Source organism: Dendrobium catenatum, unplaced genomic scaffold, assembly GCF_001605985.2.
Source record: "Dendrobium catenatum unplaced genomic scaffold, ASM160598v2 fragScaff_scaffold_1347, whole genome shotgun sequence".
NCBI lineage: Eukaryota > Viridiplantae > Streptophyta > Magnoliopsida > Asparagales > Orchidaceae > Dendrobium > Dendrobium catenatum.
Window position 1 is genome coordinate 691,419 of NW_021319809.1, and position 18,622 is coordinate 710,040.

The following is an 18,622-nucleotide window of genomic DNA, read 5'->3' on the forward strand; positions in this document are numbered from 1 at the left end:
TTCTGTTTTGCCTTATGTTTTTTTTTTTTTTTTAACTTTTTTTCTTAGGTTTCGTTTGTGATGACTTTCTTACTGTTTCTTAAAATAATTTTTTAGTACAAAAGTCAAAAATTTTATACTAGAAAACTACTTTAAAAAGCACTATAAAAACTGTTTCAAACGAAACCTTATTCAATCATTTTATACGTTTAGGACTGCCTTAGCGTTGGGAGAGCACACCCTGACGTACTAATTGGTTTGTATTTATTAAAATTATGATTATTTTGGGTTTGGGATTTATATAGATCTGGGCTTTCATACCTCAATATCTTTTTATCTTCTGTGAATGCTTGCAGTAATTAAACTCATCTAACTACATGCAATTAGAATAATTAAATTACATAAACCCTAATATTTGGTGGAAGAGTAATAAGGTGTTATTCTTTTAGAGCAGTCATTTTGATAAATTTGATTAAAATTTCATACCACTTCATCATACGACTCGAATCAAAACCTTTGAGGCTTTGATCATAAGTTATTTATTCAATATTGAAATATTTTAATGATCTCATAGTCAAGTCATTTTTGATTTGTTGGATTCATCTTGTTGAGCTGTTTATAAGCATGTAAGATTCAAAGAGTGTATGATCTTTTCATTAATGTTCCAATATTTCTAACTAACCTTTAAGTGTTTGATTTGAGCTTATTTAGAGAATTAGAGTCATATTGAATCACATTTTATATTGCTGAATTCATCTCATCAAGATGCTCAATTAGATTATAAGTTTGTTCAAATCAATCTTCAGATGATTCTAAATTTAGCTTAAAAAGATTTTAAATATTACATCAAGATTCATATTTATCAAAATAAAATTTTTAAAGGCGTATCATTAATAATAATTTTAAAATCTTCTACCAATTAAATTAACTGGCACATCTGCTAGCTTCAGTCATTTCAGGTTTAACTCGCCAGCCACAATTCAAACATTGAAGCTCAACTTGAGCAAAGCAACGGTACTGGTATGTTGAGGATATTCAGGTCAATTAAGATAAATTTACACACATCATATATATATATATAATTCAAACTCAAGACTTTTTAATTGATAGTTAAAGCTCTCAACTAACAGTTTAATTGATCTAATTGACCCATTGGATCAATTTTTTTAACAAGCTTATTTGACTCGAGCTCAACATGAACATTTTGAGGGATACAATTCATATCATTTTCAAAAAAAAAAAATGACCACACTATTATGCTTCTTAGCTTTGGAGACAACTATCCTATGTAGCATAGGAAACTATTTATTTTACTTATATTTGTATCAATACAAAATCACCATAATGTGGCATTTAAATGATTCTGTTTGTTGGGGGGCCACTCATGTGTTGTGCCATCATTGCTCCTTGCCCAATTTAATGAAAGCTTCCAAGAAAAATATAGAACCTAAACAGAAATAGTACCTCAGAAATAATGATAGTACTACAGTAGTGAGAAAGTTGGTCTTTAGTATTTCTTTCCAACGAAAGCTATCATAACTCCATTGGCCATCTCAGCCAGCCTTGAATTTCAGATGGTCCAGCCTAAGATGTCCCCACTGGAACAGGTCGCTCAAGTTTGACTTAAGCTGAATCTGAGTGAAGTAATAGGTATATAATTATGATCAATTCAATTCAATTTAAGGTACGTTTAGGACGACTTTCTTACTATTTTTTAAAGCAGTTTTAAGAAAGCTGTCCCAAACGAAGCCTTAATCATAATCTAGCCCAAGTTTTAGCTCCAAATCCAAGCTTCATTCAGGTTGGTTTAATCCATCAAAATAGAGACAAGAGTCATAAGATAGTATTTTAAACATGACACGATAAGCTAAGTCGACCCGATAAAAATTGTTCTAACAAAACAACCTCATGACTAAGCTTTTTGAACCAATCACCAACTGATAATTCATTAATTAGAATATGATTGTATCTTCAAGATCATGAATTCGAATTGATAGCTCATAAAAGAAAAGGTCAGTAAAACTCAAAATTACTTCCATCTGATTTCATTTCTAAGCCTCTATTCCTTTTTGGTAGAACTTAGAACAAAGTAAACCATAAATTCACTCTCATTCATTATCTTTTGATTGGCAGCTTAAGATGTGTAGTTAAACCTCTATTCAAGACAATGTAACTCAAGTTAGTATGTTGGTTGGGAGCTTTGACTACTTATCAATCGGCCTAAAGTCTAAGGGTGTGAAACGTTGACACGACCCGAAACCCGACCCATAAAAATTTGGATTTGGGTTAACTCGTTTGAAAAATGAGTCGGGTTCGGGTTCAGATTTTTGACCCGTATGAAAAACTGGCCAGGTTTAGATTGACTCGAAAACATGTGGGTCAACCCGGCTAACTCATGAGTCGTGACCTAGGCTCATCTCCGCAACTCCGCCTAGCCCAGTCGCCACAGACCGCATGTCCACACGGTTGACTATCAACCCTCGACCTCTCCCCGGGCCTCCTCCAGCCAACCCGAACGGCGTCGGCCTGGTGACTCCTGCGGCCAACCTGCACACCCTCGCCTTGGCGTCTCCTCCTATTCACCGCTCGCATCCCGGCTCACGCATCCTCCGGCCTACGGCAATCCGCCTCACATGCGGATGCGGCCTCACCAAGTCACCGGTCACCACTTGCGTTAACCCAGGCGGCAGGCCCAAGCCCTAGTTTCCAACACGGGTTCGCTGTCGCGTTGGGTCAACCCGACAACCTATGCTGGTCGGGTTGGTTCAGGTTGTATATCCTGATCCATTTAGTTAAACGGGTTGAGTTCATATCAACCCGTTTATGCTCGGGTCATTGACCAGAATTAACACCCCTACTTAAGTCCGAATCTTAGCTTTGTGATGCCCTTGTAAGTTTAACTAAACGTCCCAAAAAAAATATTTTCAAGACAAAATCTAGGTTAGCTCAAGTAAATCATCATTCATTAGTAGCCATCAGAAGTTGGCAACTAGGCCATGTGCAACGGCCATATTTGGTTCTCCACAAGCAACAAAAAAAGAAAAATATTAAATAAAGCAGAGCAAGCATTTATGATCCTTCAAATAAAGCAGCTGATAATGTCAGATAAATGAAATCCTACACGCCCACTAACTCAACCTGTATCCATTTCCAGATTCAAACTATTAATGGCATCAGCTGCATAACTCTACAATCAATACACGAAAAAGGGAAGAAAGATAACGATGGAAGAATTATTAAATCAGCATATAGCTCAAACAAACTTCTATGTGCTAAATTAATATTTTTCATTTTATATTATTCTATTTTGTCATATGAGTAGAACATAGTATAGAATAATATATAATGGAAATATTATATTAGCATATAAAACTTTAATAAGCTTGCTTGATTTAATAATCTTTATGTTATTTTTAGACCGTTTTTAGGAAAAAATATTCTGTGCGGACACCAGACGTCTTTCAGAGGCCAATCAGAATACACCACATCATTTTTTTTATGTATTGGTGCTGTGTAATGAGTGATGTGGTGCCTTCTGATTGGCCTCTGAATCATCGGGAGTCTGCACAGAATAATTTCTCCATTTTTAGGAGATCAGAACAATTGCAAGGAGTAAGAGAGCAACAAATAAATGCTGCACTCCCACCAACTTTCGTCCACCTACAAAGAGAGAGTTGTATTTTGGTGTGCCACTGCTGCTTTCATGCACATTGGAGCTTCCACTTCCCTTATCACTAGCTGAGCTGCCTTTTGCTGGCATTAAAAATAATAATAATAATAATAAGATGGATATGAAATGATAAAAATTAATTATCTCATAATATTTTGATATAAATTCCATCAAGATAAAATTAAAATTCTATATTAATTAAATAATTTTTTTATATGCAACATTAATATGAAAGCAAATCTAATTATTTTCAAATCATTTTGATTTTTCTTTGAAACTTTCACACACACACATCATATAAATACAAAAATATCCTTATTGATGAAGATTATTATTATTATTATTTATTAATATCCTTATTGATGATATTATTATTATTTATTATTTATTATTTATTATGATAATAAAATAATAGCATATTTAGATATTGACAATTTTGATAAACATATAAGAAAAAATTGTATAAGTATGTGTTGATTAAAAAATTGATAAAATTTTAAAATCATGCGACTGATTTATTTCGAATACAGCAGCAACAGCAGCCCTTGGATTAATAATAATCAAACGGTTGAAAACGAAAGCCCTCATCGTAAGTGAAAACAAAGTAGTAAAAATTTACCAGTGCTGCCTGACGTAAAATTCTTGAAGACCTGTGCATCCGGCGAGTTCGGCGGCAGGTTCAGCAGCTCTGAAACAAACACAACCCCTAAATGAACAAATTTGTACTTTGCCAGAAATCGATTGTTCTTATAAATCTAAACCCTAAAACTACAAAAGAAGAGAAAGGATACCAGGGCAGTGGGAAATGTTGGCTTTGGCTTTGCAAGTATCAGGAAGAGTGAGCGCTCGCGTGAGGTTAATCTTGATGCCGAGGCTCGGATCGTCTCGATCCCTTATGAGCACGCACAAGCACTTGGGGCTCTGAGCCAGCACGCCCTTAAGCCCCGTGCAGCAGTCCGGCGTCGGCGCCGCCGAGCTTCCCTGCACATAGGTGAGACAAGTTGCCAGCCCCGCCAGCGTGTTGGCGCATTCCTCGCGATCTTTGGCTATGTCCGACGTTGCAAAGCCGGCGAGCATCAGCAGAAGCAGAGGAAGCAAAGCCATCGATGATCGAGCTGTACGAAGTAGTGTGCGAGCAGCGAGGTGTGGCTCAGTGGAAGAGTTATAGGAGATGGAAGGAGTCGTTGAGAGCTTTAATTTTGTAATAAAGTGTGTGAAAAGGGTAACCGGAAATGATGCGCTGTTTGTTTGGTGGTGGGGCAGAGGCGGTCACGGGAGAGAATAGTGGACATTTTTATCAAAGAAAAGTCATCAAATTTCAAATGTTTTATGAATTAAATTCAATTTGCTAGTTTTTTTTTATTATAATTAGGGTGTTAATAAATGATCTAATTTGTAAATCTGATCTAAAAAATTTAGTTTTGAATTGACCCTTTTAATAGTTGGTTCAAGTTATGTTTCGACCCGTTAATTAAATAGGTCGGAGTTTGAGTTGACCCACGAACTCATTTCTGATCAAAAAATGACATGTATAATAACTTTTTCCTTAATTTTTTCACTTGTGGGTATAATCATTTAGGTTGATTGATTCTTGCAATTTTTCTGATCATTCAAGTTGCTAGCATATCAGGTTTAAGTTAGTGCTCATTTATTAAATAGGTTATGTTTGAGTTGATCGAATTCAGGTAATTAATTTTGGGTCGGACCTGAACATGATCGGCCAATTCATTTTGATACTCCTAATTAATGTTTTAGAAATATTTGAACCATAGAATTTGAGATGAGTATCTCTTGAAAATGTTGGAATAGCTCCAGTGACACATAAGATTAAAGAGCGTTGTCTTAGATGATTTAGTTAGAATAGTAGATATATAAGATTTGACTTACATTAATAAATGTAGAAATAGATTTAAATAGCATTGATTAGAAAATATGAAAAATGATTTTTTTTTTCATTTCATTTAAATGAGAATTTAATTTCTTAATAGAACACAATACTGAAAAAAGATTAGTGTAGCCAATCCCATCTAGATGGATAAAGTTTTGTTTGTTGTTGATCTATCATTTAACTAAAGAGATGATGAAAGATAATATATATTTTATTTTCTTTTTCAAGTATTTCATAATAAATTGGTAATTAAAATTAAAATCAAAATTAAAGTTTAAGAGAGATAAAACTAGCTAAATAAAAAATTAGGAGATTAAGATTTCGTTTGGAACAGCTTTTTTTATTACTTCTTAAGAAATAAAAAAAAAAAGTCTCAAATGAAGCCTAAATTTTAAAATAATATTATAATCATGGTAATTGGAGAGGGTCCCAATGCCCATTAAGTTCTATAATGATAGCCATATAATCCAAATTAATGAAATTAAATATGTAGGCCTAAATATATACAATTCTTATCATGTTGACGTGTTTGAAAGGGATTATAAATGTGATAGCTAGTTTTTTAAGGTTTTCAAAAATAATATATATCATATAAAATTCACAAAAGTTTTATGAGGATTTTTTTTAATAAAAATTTTTCATTAGGGATTTTTACATTAATATTCATATTCATAAATTGCTATCATTAATAAAAATATGTAATTATACATTTAGAACACATTTTAATGTTTGAAGTTTAAAATAAATTTTGAAAGATCAAATCATTAAAGAAAGATTTTGATCATTTTAGCTATAAATAATATATCATGCCTAATTATAGAAATAAAGTAGAGTGAACAAGTGATTGTGAGATCTAAAAGGCACTTATGAGCTTATGAAATGCTTTTTATTTTTTAGTTCTCTTTTTGATAATTATATATTTTAATTATGGGTTATTGAGATTTTTAATAAACACTAGTTTCTACAGTTAATTGTATTATAAATATAATGCTTTAAGGATTCATTTGGAATAGCTTTCTTACTGCTTTTTAGTTTAAAAAAATTTTAAATTAAATTTTTTTGGTGCTAGAAAGAGAGTTTAGAAAACGATAAGAAAGCTGTCTCAAGTGAACTCTAAGAAATAAGAATACTCTCTATTAAGAATATTATTACATTATGAATTGATAGTTAGATATCAATGATAATAAATAGGCTTATCACAAATCTATGGCATTTAATGGCAGTTAAGGACATCGAATGTGGATCACGTGAGACAGAAACATTCCATCGACCAAGGTGCCACCGCTCGATCCGCCATACATGTACTTAATTATTGTATAATTTATGCCACCACATTATCAAAGAAGCCATTAATGACACTTTCAAGCATAAACTACATCATCTGCTCCACTTGCTTATCTTATAACATAATACTTTTATGAAATTGAGCTCTAAAAGAGGAAAAATTATTAGATGCGAAGTGTGCACCGTCCGCATAAGCACTGGGTACCTAACAGTATCCAGCTGTACTCATCGGTACCGAGTGCCGGTACCTAGCTGGATATAGTGCTTGTGCGGACGGTTCTCCCCATCCGCACTCCGCACCTAATAATCTCTCCGGAGAATTATTACGTCCGGTCACCGAACCGTCCGGACATCAATCCAGACGGTCGAGCAGGGCTAGCGAATCGCACGTGCAAAGCAATCGCAAGCAAAAAAGCAATTTAGCTTTTCGCCTTCCCATGCCGAAATAAGAACCCATAGCCAACAGCAAGAGTTTCCAATTTTTTGTAGGGGGCACATATGGCGAATCGCACGTGCAGAGCAATCGCAGGCGAAAAAGCAACTTAGGTTTTGGTCATCCTCTCGTCGAAATAAGAACCCGAAACTAGTAGCGGGAGTTTCCAATATTTTTCCAAATAAAAATATTTTATTGTTAAAAAGGTATATTCATAACAAATTTGAGGTGTGTATATGCAGGAGTATCCTCATATCTTTAATAGGGGTGTTAATATTTGACTCGACCCGAAAATCCTACTCGAATCCAACTCGAAGATTTCGGGTTAGGGTCAACCCGAACCCGAAACGGGTCGGGTTCGGGTTCAACATTTTGACCCGTTTCAAAAATCGGGTCGAGTTTGGGTTAACCCTTTGACCCGAAAACCCGATTTTGACCCGGCAACCAAAGATTGACCCGATTTTGGCCCGATTTTGACCTGTTTTTTTACCCGAAAAAGAGGAAATATACCCATTTTTTACCCGAAAAAGAGGAGATATACCCGTTTTTGACCCGAAAACTAGCTTTTTCTTGTTGGAAATGGGTCATTCGGGTCATATCGGGTTGACCCGGACCCGAAGTGGGTCGGGTTCGGTCAGGAAAACTGACCCGTTTTCAAAAAACGAGTCGGGTTCGGGTTGAACCGAATAGTGCTGGGTCAGTTTCGAGTTCGACCCGAACCCGACCCGTGACACGAAATTGACACCCCTAATCTTTAAATTAAATTATATGCTATTTATTTTTAAGTTAATTTGTTATCTTCATAATTAATGTTTTACTAAAAAGAGTTTTAATACATTAAAAAAGATTAAAATTATTTTTAAATTTGATGACATTTTAACTTTGGCATAAAAAACTGAGATTTCATTTGGAAATGTTTTTTTATTATTTCTTAAAGTTCTTTTTTTTTTTGGGAAATTTTAAAGTAAATTTTTAATAAAAAAAAATTAAATTTTTAACTAAAAAATTATTTTATGAAGCAATAACATTATCCCAAACTAAGCTGAATTATTGATCAAACTTTTAATATTATAGGTTTAAACTGCTTATTCATTAAATTAAATTTAATATTATGAGGCGTACGGGGTCCCACCAAAAGCTATTGCGTAGGCGACGGCTACAGGAACTCCAATGGCCCGTCTTCTTCCGCGACGGTGGCCATCGCCGGCGGACGCCATTCTCTTCGTGTGCTCCCATCGCATTCTGGACACATCTTCCTCTCCGCCGCCCTCCTCCGCCCCGTCTCCTCCGTCACTTACTCTCTGATCTCGCTGTCCCATCAAAACCGTCCGCCTCACCGCCACCGGATAAAGGACGCCGCCATCATTAATAGCTTGGTAAGAAAGGAGACGTCATCCTCTGTCCAGAAGGTAACTTTTATCTTAGAATAATTTTAAATTTAAATTCAAATATATTTCATAATATTAAGAAATTATACCTTTGCTATTTACCAAACTAACATTCTATTTTTTTCATTTTTAACAATTTTCAATCATAATACATGCAAATACATTTATTTAATAGTTAAAAAATGAAATAGATATTAATTTTATACAGTTAAAAATTGAATGTTATAAATGCCAAAATATTTATGTCATGGTTTTAATTTTAATTAAATATAATTATTTCTATAATACTTTAACAAACATATTTTCAATTCAAATTCAATTATATTAAACTTATTTTCTTTATAAATATTATTAATTATTTTATTTAATGTCTATTTAATCATACAATAACAAAAACAAATATGAATCATAAATGGCTGTAATATTAACTTTTTTTTTTTTTGCTTCTTTAACTATCATCTACTTTAAAACATATTTTTATTGAGGAAAAAATTATGCATATCAATTTAAAAAATCATTAAATTTTCTCTAAGATAATATAAGCAAATGTTAAATATTTATTTTACATGAATAGCATGTAGCCACATCTTTTTTATAAAGTCAACCATTTTAGATAATATTAGTATAAATTTATCTCAAAATATTCTAATACAAAATACATCTATTCTTCTAAGCCAGTTGGAGGCTGAGGCAAGAGTTTGAAGGTTGTAGAAGGCTAAAAAAAAATTTAAAAAAATATTTGGAGTTATCTTTAAGAGATTGTTTGATTGCTTTGAGTCAAATAAACTAACAATATTTGACATTAAAGAAGTTAATTGTCAAATATTACTCGATAACATTAAAAGCAGTTTTAGAAAGTAGTAAGAAAGTTGTACCAAATGAAGCCCTAATCTTATGTCTACACACCAATCAACTTCTTTAAGAAGTAAAAAATAAATAAAAATAAATATAAGTAGCACAAAAAGTAATAATATTCTAATTTTACTTTGTATTATATTGTTATATTCTTTGAGTTCTAAGGATGGCAAAATACCTATTGGTAAAAGAAATTGTTTCAATTTAATCAAAGGCTTCAAAATTTTGCTTCAATACTCATTGACTCATCTCTTTGCTTTGAGACAAATCAATCAATCAATCACTATTGCATAACCTCAAATAGAAGACAAATAAATAACTTTAATAAAAAATTTCTTGGGCGCCATCTAACATGTAATTTAACATTAATAATAATATTCTTTTGAAAATAATTCAATCCACATAAACTCCAATTCAAATAATGAGAACATCTATGCGATACAAAAGATCCAACTTATTTGTCATTTATATTTTAGATCTAGAATTGATAATATAAAATAATTCATTTATATTATCTAAAATAAATAATATCCTATGATAAAATAATTCGTTTATATCATCTAAAATATCAAGCTCAACAATTAAGCTGAGCTGGAGCTTTCCAAATTTGCTTTAGCAATTGAGCCAAACTCGAGCCTATTAATTTTTCAATGAATCGAGTTTGAGCTCAACAATTGAGTCAAGCTCGAGCTTTCCAAATGAGCTCGAGCAATTGAGTTAAGCTCGAGCCTATTAATTTTTCAACGAATCAAACTCGAGCTTAGTAAACGAGCATGAGTGGAGCTCAAGCTTAACAAAAACTAAAAAAAGCGTTAACTCAATTAGATAAAAACTAGACTCTACTTGGCTCATTTACACCCTATTCCAAAGTTCTAACATTTTACTCGTTAAAATTTTGGAAAGGAGGGAGCAGTGCTTACATTTATATAGGACACTAAATATGATGCATTCAAAAAATGTTCAATTATGCTAAGACAAACACAAAGCTCATCTTGATATGTTGGTTGAACGCTTTGGCTAGCAAATCAAAACATCTTAAGTTCGAGTCCTGCGTATGTGATATGTGCTAGTTTGACTTAATTGGCCTAAATGTCCCCCCAAAAAAAAGCTAGTCGATAAGAAAAATATTCTATCGTGTTCATCTTATTATATATTTATTTTGGTTTGTTTAAACTAGGCTAGTGTTCGGCTCGAATTCAAATGAATCAAACACAATCAGCTGGCTCAAATTTGGCTCATTTACACAAGAAATTATTAGGTGTGGATGCCATATGTGCGGACGATCAATCATATAGAGGACAAAGCTAGGATACTTGCCATCCACACCTAATCCAAATGCAACTATCCACACCTAATAGATTCTCCATTTAGGCCTCGAAGTCCTTAGGACTTGCGTAGTGAACTAAAGGATTTCATCAAAAGGGTGGAATCAAATCAGGATTCAAATTTGAAGGCTCAGCCATCAAACTGTAGGCCATATTGCTTTAGACAGTCGAGATCCCAAGAAGAAAACAGTGCCACCATGAATGATAATGCAAACCAGGATGGGGGAACAGGTGACCATGTAGAAAGATAAATACATCTCGTTAAAAACCAAACAAGTTAACCAGCAAAAGACCATCTAAAGAGGGCCATCATTTTCATAGATTCACAATTTTCACAGCATGAGGAAGATATTCAAGAAGTATTCACCACCTGAATTTGGATTAATTTTTCAGTGCGGACACCGGACGCCGTCCAGAGATAAATCAGAGCACGCCACATCAGCTCCTTGTTCTATACCGCGGCTGTGTACCGGGTGATGTGGCACGATCTAATTCGCTTTCAAACACAGAGCTACGTCCGGTGTCCGCACAGAATAATCTCCTTAATTTGAGTCTCAATTGATATTTGATAGAACGTAAGAAAGATGAAATGATAAATGGTCTTTTGCTGTGGAGACAATTATTCCTTTGGATCCAAATGATATAAACCAGGATGCAATCATTGATAAGGCAATTGATATTAACAAGTGAAACATGCAATAAAAGAGGAGTTGAAGGCAAAAGAAGAAACATATGCATCTTTGGAGGGGAAGTATGATGAGGTAGTGAGAAAAGAGGCAATTAATTCTCAAGCAGCATTGTTGAGAGGGAAAAAGATTTTACCCAAGACCTCTTCTATTCAAATTGTCAGCAATTTTGAGTCCATTAATACTAGTCATTCAAATATAAATAGAGTATTTGGTGAGCAAATCTCCATGCCAATTATATTTGAGAAGGAAGGATTTGAGGAGGTGGAGAAAATTTTAGCATTATACATTTTCAATAAAGAAAGCATTGCAGGTAAAATAAGATTTTTTTTTTTCAATATACATTGAAAAATTGAGTATTAGATACACGTATCTAAAAACCTTTAAAAGGTGATGATGGGGAATTATAAAGACGAAAGCACTACAGCATGCTCATAAACTTGGCAACCAAGGAAAAGAACTTACAATAGAAAGAGAGCATAACCATCCTAAAGCAATAATAGCCATGCCTCACAACATCACGACTAGAAGAAACACTAAGATCAACCTTTCACTGCCCATATAAGAAAGAAAGCACGCTCTGGAAAAGAGATCCCATCACCACATTCTTGCTAAGCTTGATTTCCTCTCCCGCGGCTGCCCATCCTGCCCCTTCCTCGGCCATAGCCTCTCCCTCCGCCTCCTCTTCCTCGTTCATAACCACCAACTGCATATTTCAATCGTTAAGTCAAGAGTAAAAAATAAAAATAAAATAACCAACAAAAACTATGTGAAGATCTTTGTTAACAAATTGAGTTCACCAACTATTTTGGTGTTTCACAAAAAGTATAATGTGTTATTTCCATGTCTTGAACCTCCACAACACAAATTATGCCTCAACCTACTATGCTAGAGTTATTAAAGTTTTACAAAGTCCTCTTTAATCGTTTGAAATTAAAGTTTTATAGAGAGGTGTTGTTGGCGAAGAATTACAGTTAACATGACATTAAGAGATTACATAAGAAATTTGATTAATTGGCTCCAAAGTCAAAGTAAAGTGTGTTGTTTGCTAGCTTGATGCACCATACAAGTAAAACTGAATTTTGCAAGCAGTTTTAACTTGGTAATAGTTTGATAGAGCATCAAAAGCATTGCCACAGAAGTTTACACATAAATTTAACTAAAGAACAGTTTTGAAAAATACAAAAACAAAAGAAAATTCAGATTTGACAAAAACATTTACCACGATGACCCCAGCTTCCTCGACCACGACCACCGCCTTGATTCCAGTTATAATTCCATCCACCATTTTCTAGCATGAATGAAGTCGATTAGTCAAATATTTGTGCAAATAAAACCAGCAGCATATGCAAGTTAAATAAAGACAACAAAGAGAAAATGCTTAGACAGCAAAAAATAAGGAAATGTCAATCAGCAGGGAGTTTCAACCCCTCAGGTTCCTACATCTCCAACCCAACAAGCACGGGTAAAGAAGCACCTAGTCAATAATCTTCCAATGACAAAAATACTAACAGTAATAAAAGCAAGCGAATCAAATCATTAATACCTTGATAATTTCCATATCCTCCATATCCTCCATATCCTTCATATGCTCCATAACCTCCATATCCTCCATGATTACCATAGCCAGCATAACCACCTCTGCCCCAGCTCCTTCCTCTTCCTCTACCTCGACCACGCCCTCGACCATATGAATCTTCAAATTAGTCAATGACATAATTAGTAGAATAAATTACCAGAATAAATAGGAGGCAATTAGCGCATCAAGTTAAAGAGTACATGTAATCACCACAAACAAATAAATCCATACCATCATTATACTGAGCTGGTGGTTGTCTTGGTATATGTTGTTGCTGATATTGCTGTGGCTGTTGATATTTTTGTATCTTCGGCTGCACTACATGTGATGGAGTCTGGTACCTGCAGAATAAAATATATATATTCCACAATTTTCCCAGCCAAATAATATAGCACTCTAATTTGTAAGGGCCAAGTGAAAGTTAATAATAAGATTAAAAATCAGAACAATTTTCTAATTTGTACAGGCCAATTGAAAACAAATAATATAGAGATCAAGAAATAATATTTCATGTGCACGAATTAACAAATCTACTACCCAGGGGAATTCTTGTTCAGCGGTCTTGTTGACAGAGAAATTGAAATCATTGAAACATGCCGTGTCATCTCCAACCTGTAAGATCAAAAGCATTTGGTATAGTTTCTAGCAAGCTTCAGGGATTTAATTACTTTATAAAGAAGGGAAGAAAAAAAAAAACTAACGGTACAAGTCCCTCCTCAATTGGTTCCCAAACATCAGTAATGCTGACTGAACCGATGCTAGAATCTTGATGCAGACCAGGAATCCTATTCTGCATTTAAAACAATATAATGGGTTAGCATTCAAAGAGTTTAGCCTCAAAAGGGTAACAATAATGTGAAAACAAGGCTAACAGCAACCTTTAAGATCTCGGCAAGTGCTACAGCCTTGTTAATTGCCTGTCCCATTGCTTTCAGCACAATTTCCCTCACCCGTTTTTCCTGATTGTGAAATTGAATGTTCATGAGAAGAATATACTGCTGGGTGGCGCATTTTAGATGATGGAAGGCAAAGGTACTTGATATACATAACGAACAATTTCAGTTTCCGAATTCAAGCTAATCAAATAAGCATAAACTATAATATAAGAAAGTTTAAGGCATTTAATTCATTTCAATGATGCTAATATGACAAATGTACTGGATGACATATAGCTGAATAATTTGATTCGCTGATTAATTTTGCATTTGTATGGTGATAAGGCCATGCTGGCAAGGAATGCCTCAAAACCTTTCTCATGACAAGAGGCAACTCACCAAGCACATGACACAGAGCATATAGTTTAGAAATCACTCTAGAAGCCTTTTATCTTTATGGCAACTTCTTAAGAAACATCATATTAGTAAGACTCCTACAAAGGGAACCTTTACTTGTTGACCTCTGAAAATGTTTTCGGGCAACATTAAATGAAGCTAAAAAGAGAAATTAAACTAGTACCACACTTATAAGATGAAAGATGCCATTAAAGTGCTAAGGACTAAAATTGTCTGAGTTAGTGGGTAAAAGAGAAACTAAGGGGTCAATGTTTCAAAAAGAATCATAAATGAAATCTTAATGAGATGTCATTTAAAACAAATTAATCTACAATATATTAAAAGCATGAACCATCCAAATAATCCATAATGATAAAAAGACCCACTCAGAAGAATAAGATATAATAAATAGCAGTCAAATAGAGAATTGACTAGATTTAAGTATAAATCCAAAAAACAAGAGCAATTCAAATTCAAAAGACTGTTATTGATCAAGCACAGAACATTTTTATAACATCTTGCAAGAAGCAAGAGCAGTTCAAATTAAAAAGATGCGCTTAGAGATTGGATTTAAGCATAAATCCAAAAATGATTCCCAATCCAATCAGGAAAAAAAATTATTGAATCATAATAGGCTGCAAAGTACAAGTGATATTTAAAATAAAAAAGAGATTTTTTTAAGAGGTTCCCCTCTGTGGAAGGAGAAGAATGCAGCCATTTCAATGATTGAAATACTAAGATATAAATTTCAGTAAAATAGTAAATAAATACCCACAGAAGCATCATAACGTACATATGGAAACATCACATTTTGAAGCAAAGAAAGAACATGATATGTCTTGGTACCAAAAACAGAAAAATACTCCAAGGGAATTCCACACAAAAATAGATTTTTATTGATAAAGAGAACAAATACGAACCAAGTAAGATACAATGGTCCTCTTTCGAGAGGAGGACCGTCTCTCCCAAACCCTAACTTCCGCTAAAATCCCTCACATAAAGAACTACAACACTCAAACAAAATTTTGCATGAAAGTAAAATAAACCCTACTATAGACTTAAATAAACTTTCTCATTCCCTCCTAAATCAGCCTCCTTCCTAAAGTGTTTCCCTCGTCAATTGAAATTCAACTAGGAAAGGATTTCATTATGGAATTCCTCCTAATATAATGTATTAATTCCCTGCTGAGCCTCACACCTCAACCTCCTCCCTTTCCTTGTCTGCCGACCCCACCTGGGCCAAAATTTGCTGTTGGACCAGCCGGTCTATTGGCTCTTGGGCCCGCTCCAAGCGGACCCCTGCTTTCGCCGTAGCAGAACAACAACATATGGAGATGAGAATAATCTATAGAAAGTTCAACAACTAGAGAGACAAAAAACTTAAACATATTACACTAGAATTCAAATGCATGAGGACTCAAAAAACCTGGCAAAACATGAGAGCAGAAATTGGTGCCTATTGTATAATTATTTAGCTGCTCAATGGTGCATGACATGCTAGTGCTAACACATAATATGGGATTAATGGATAAACTAACTCCATTCCAGTACCAGGAAGGCAACAAAGGAACAAGAAGACAAGGGGTAACAAAAAAATGAATGAAATCAAAGTATCATTAAAAGAATTAGAGAACTATGAAGACCGCTACAACCAAGAAAAAACAGTTCATTTCAAACGGTCAAAATACGAAGAGTTGTTTACAAATTTCCCATCTAATGAATAACTCATTTGGCAAACATCAATGAACAAACGTGCCATTAAAATAAAAAAGAATACTGTTGTACTCACCAAATAATTCAAACTTAGAATGAGGGGACATCAATATGGCCAAATTCAAATTTACAAGTTATTGGTTAAAAATAAATAAATTAATGCCATTAACAAATTTTCATATAAGAAACAAAAACTTTCTATCATAGCAAAATAACATATATCTAAATAAAAGATCATATATCAGATAAAACCTCTTTTATGGGTTAAAAGCTATATTTGTATGCAAAAGTCTAAAATTTGGTTCAAAAATCATATATCAAAATCAAAGACATTATATTTGATAAAATCTTATATATGAATAAATCTTTGTCTAAATAAAATATATTATAGTTAAATAAGATAGCTCAAATATTATAAAACATTATCACCTTTCCATAAAAAATCATCAGCATCATCATTATCCTTGTCCCAACCAGTTGGATTTGGCTTTATGAATCCTCAATCTTTTTTTAATTCATGTTGAGTGTTGCCTAAGTAGTTAAGCATATTCTTCACAAACCATTTTCAACAAATTCTATCATTTTAATCTTGTGTATATCCTTCTCCTTCCTAATCTTCTAACATAAATTTTATATGCACATATGACTAGTGTTTTAGAAAATGTTAGAAATGACATTTCTTTATAAGATTTAGATGAGAATTTGACTCTTAACAGGACAATGGAGAAAAATGATTCATGTAGCCAGCCCCACATAGTGGGATAGAGGCTTGTTGTTGTTATAGTTGTATGTGATCTGTGTTTTCCTATAAAATATTATATTTGCATTTTTTTTAATATTAATTACTAAGAGATAATTTGAGCTTATTTTAAATGTGAATATTTTTTTAAAGTAATTGCAAATCTATTTGGCGAATAATAAGGTTGAAATGAGTCAAGCATAGTACTAGCTTATTAATAAGTTTTCATACCAAGTTCAAGCTATAATTGAGGTTTAATAGAGCCTAATGGCTTATATATTTGATGCTAAGGATTTAAAAATATAGCCTAATTGCAAAATATAATGGGATTTATATATTTTAATCAAACTTGACATGATTCATTACATATTACTCTAGATTGTTTGATGAAATACAAGTATTAGTAAGAAATATTTAAATCTATAAAACTAACTATTTATTTGATTTTTTTATCAAGCATATAAATTAAATAATATACAAAGTTTTCAAAATGTATAAGATGTAGAAAAATTGATAGAAGAACATATAATAAGTCATCAAATAAATAATTAAGCAATCATTTGCTGATCATTTTGTTGAGTTCTTAGCAAGCTACTTGTTAACCTATAAACAAGTATGTTCACAAACATAAATGAACAAGTTAATGCTCAAATTTATTCATTTGTATGACAAGCATTTAAAATTTTGTTCAAATTTGCTCAATTATAAAAGAAAATGAACATAAACGAGCATTATAGGAACGCATATCCAGATGTTCATCAAGTACACTTATTCACTTACAACCCTAAGAATGTAGCATTACTCAACACAAAAATGTGGCTTACAACTAACAAATGCCGAAGGACTTCACGTACACTCCAAACAAACAAGAGCATAATCAAACTTCTAAGAAAAACAATCTCCCAAAATGTGACAGGAATGGCATCATGGGTCATCACAATTCGTAATCAGGCCAGGAAAAGCAAAAATAATACAGGTTAACAAAATCCATGAAGCAAAATACATAACTAATCAAAATCTGATAACAGCTACCAACCAACGGAAAGAAAATTATACAAATGCAGAGACGGTGTCGGATAAACCTGAAGAAGGCTGGTTGCGTAGCTGATGTAGTTGCGAATGAGACCCTGGCTAGTGATCCGGATCTCGTTCTCATTAATGGCGGACTCAGGTCTCGGTTTCTCGACTCTCTGGTATCGGTCCATGATTACGGCGATATTAGGGTTAGAGCTTTCGTTGGTATAAACACAAGAAGTTGGAGGCCGCCCGCTCTAAAACCCTAGATGGCAGAGGATGCCCAGCACGAGGCGCGCGCTTGAACCTCAGCGGCTCATCGGCTTATAAAATGCAAGCACGACCTCGGCAACTGAAATAATTTTGAGAAAAGCGCTCTAACAAATAATGCTCTTAGGCTTGATTCAGAAATGGGAGTTAGTTTTGAAATTACTAAAAATAGTATATATATGAAGGACCCAATATTTTTTTAATATAAGTATATAACTATCATATTTAATAACTATATTACTAATAACAATTATTTAGTGCCAAAGAGTTTTAGGTCTTAACATTTTATAAAGAACCAACCCATATACTGATAAAAATAAAACAAAATACATCAAAATTTTAGGATATGACCTAGATGAAATGATCTACTATATAAGTAAAAATATAAAATTTAATCTTCCTAACAATAGAGATGCCCAAATTACAAAGTATGTACTACAAACTTTACTTCCTGCTAATGATGTTAGTCTGATGAAGGTGGTTAGACGATGGTGGTTAGATAGTGATGATTAAACAATGTTGGTAAAG

The 18,622-nt window shown here is 33.4% G+C and overlaps 2 protein-coding genes across 2 annotated transcripts; both read right to left on the reverse strand.

The window, feature by feature from the left end:
- Window positions 1–3,024: 3,024 nt before the first annotated feature.
- On the reverse strand, window positions 3,025–4,838 carry LOC110108054 (protein YLS3). Its single transcript, XM_020838561.2, has 3 exons — window positions 4,441–4,838; window positions 4,269–4,337; window positions 3,025–3,732 (listed from the first exon to the last, which is right to left on the reverse strand). Exons 1-3 carry the CDS (start codon window positions 4,751–4,753, stop codon window positions 3,566–3,568), a joined length of 549 nt encoding a protein of 182 aa, XP_020694220.1. The 5' UTR covers window positions 4,754–4,838; the 3' UTR covers window positions 3,025–3,565.
- Window positions 4,839–11,815: 6,977 nt separating this feature from the next.
- On the reverse strand, window positions 11,816–18,227 carry LOC110108014 (RNA-binding protein FUS). Its single transcript, XM_020838496.2, has 8 exons — window positions 17,893–18,227; window positions 13,966–14,046; window positions 13,789–13,877; window positions 13,625–13,699; window positions 13,319–13,428; window positions 13,055–13,204; window positions 12,731–12,799; window positions 11,816–12,214 (listed from the first exon to the last, which is right to left on the reverse strand). The coding sequence occupies exons 1-8, from the start codon at window positions 18,013–18,015 to the stop codon at window positions 12,120–12,122; spliced, it is 792 nt and encodes a 263-aa protein (XP_020694155.1). The 5' UTR covers window positions 18,016–18,227; the 3' UTR covers window positions 11,816–12,119.
- Window positions 18,228–18,622: the final 395 nt, after the last annotated feature.

Excerpts from the sequence above, each read along its gene's own strand:
- LOC110108014 (XM_020838496.2), bottom strand. The coding sequence starts at position 18,015 with ATGGACCGATACCAGAGAGTCGAGAAACCGAGACCTGAGTCCGCCATT. Across the intron at positions 13,700-13,788 it reads ATTGAGGAGGGACTTGTACC|GTTGGAGATGACACGGCATG; the intron begins GTTAGTTTTTTT and ends TTGATCTTACAG. Across the intron at positions 13,429-13,624 it reads CTGAACAAGAATTCCCCTGG|GTACCAGACTCCATCACATG; the intron begins GTAGTAGATTTG and ends TTTATTCTGCAG.
- LOC110108054 (XM_020838561.2), bottom strand. The coding sequence starts at position 4,753 with ATGGCTTTGCTTCCTCTGCTTCTGCTGATGCTCGCCGGCTTTGCAACG. Across the intron at positions 4,338-4,440 it reads CAACATTTCCCACTGCCCTG|AGCTGCTGAACCTGCCGCCG; the intron begins GTATCCTTTCTC and ends TGTTTGTTTCAG. Across the intron at positions 3,733-4,268 it reads TTTTACGTCAGGCAGCACTG|CAAAAGGCAGCTCAGCTAGT; the intron begins GTAAATTTTTAC and ends TTTTAATGCCAG.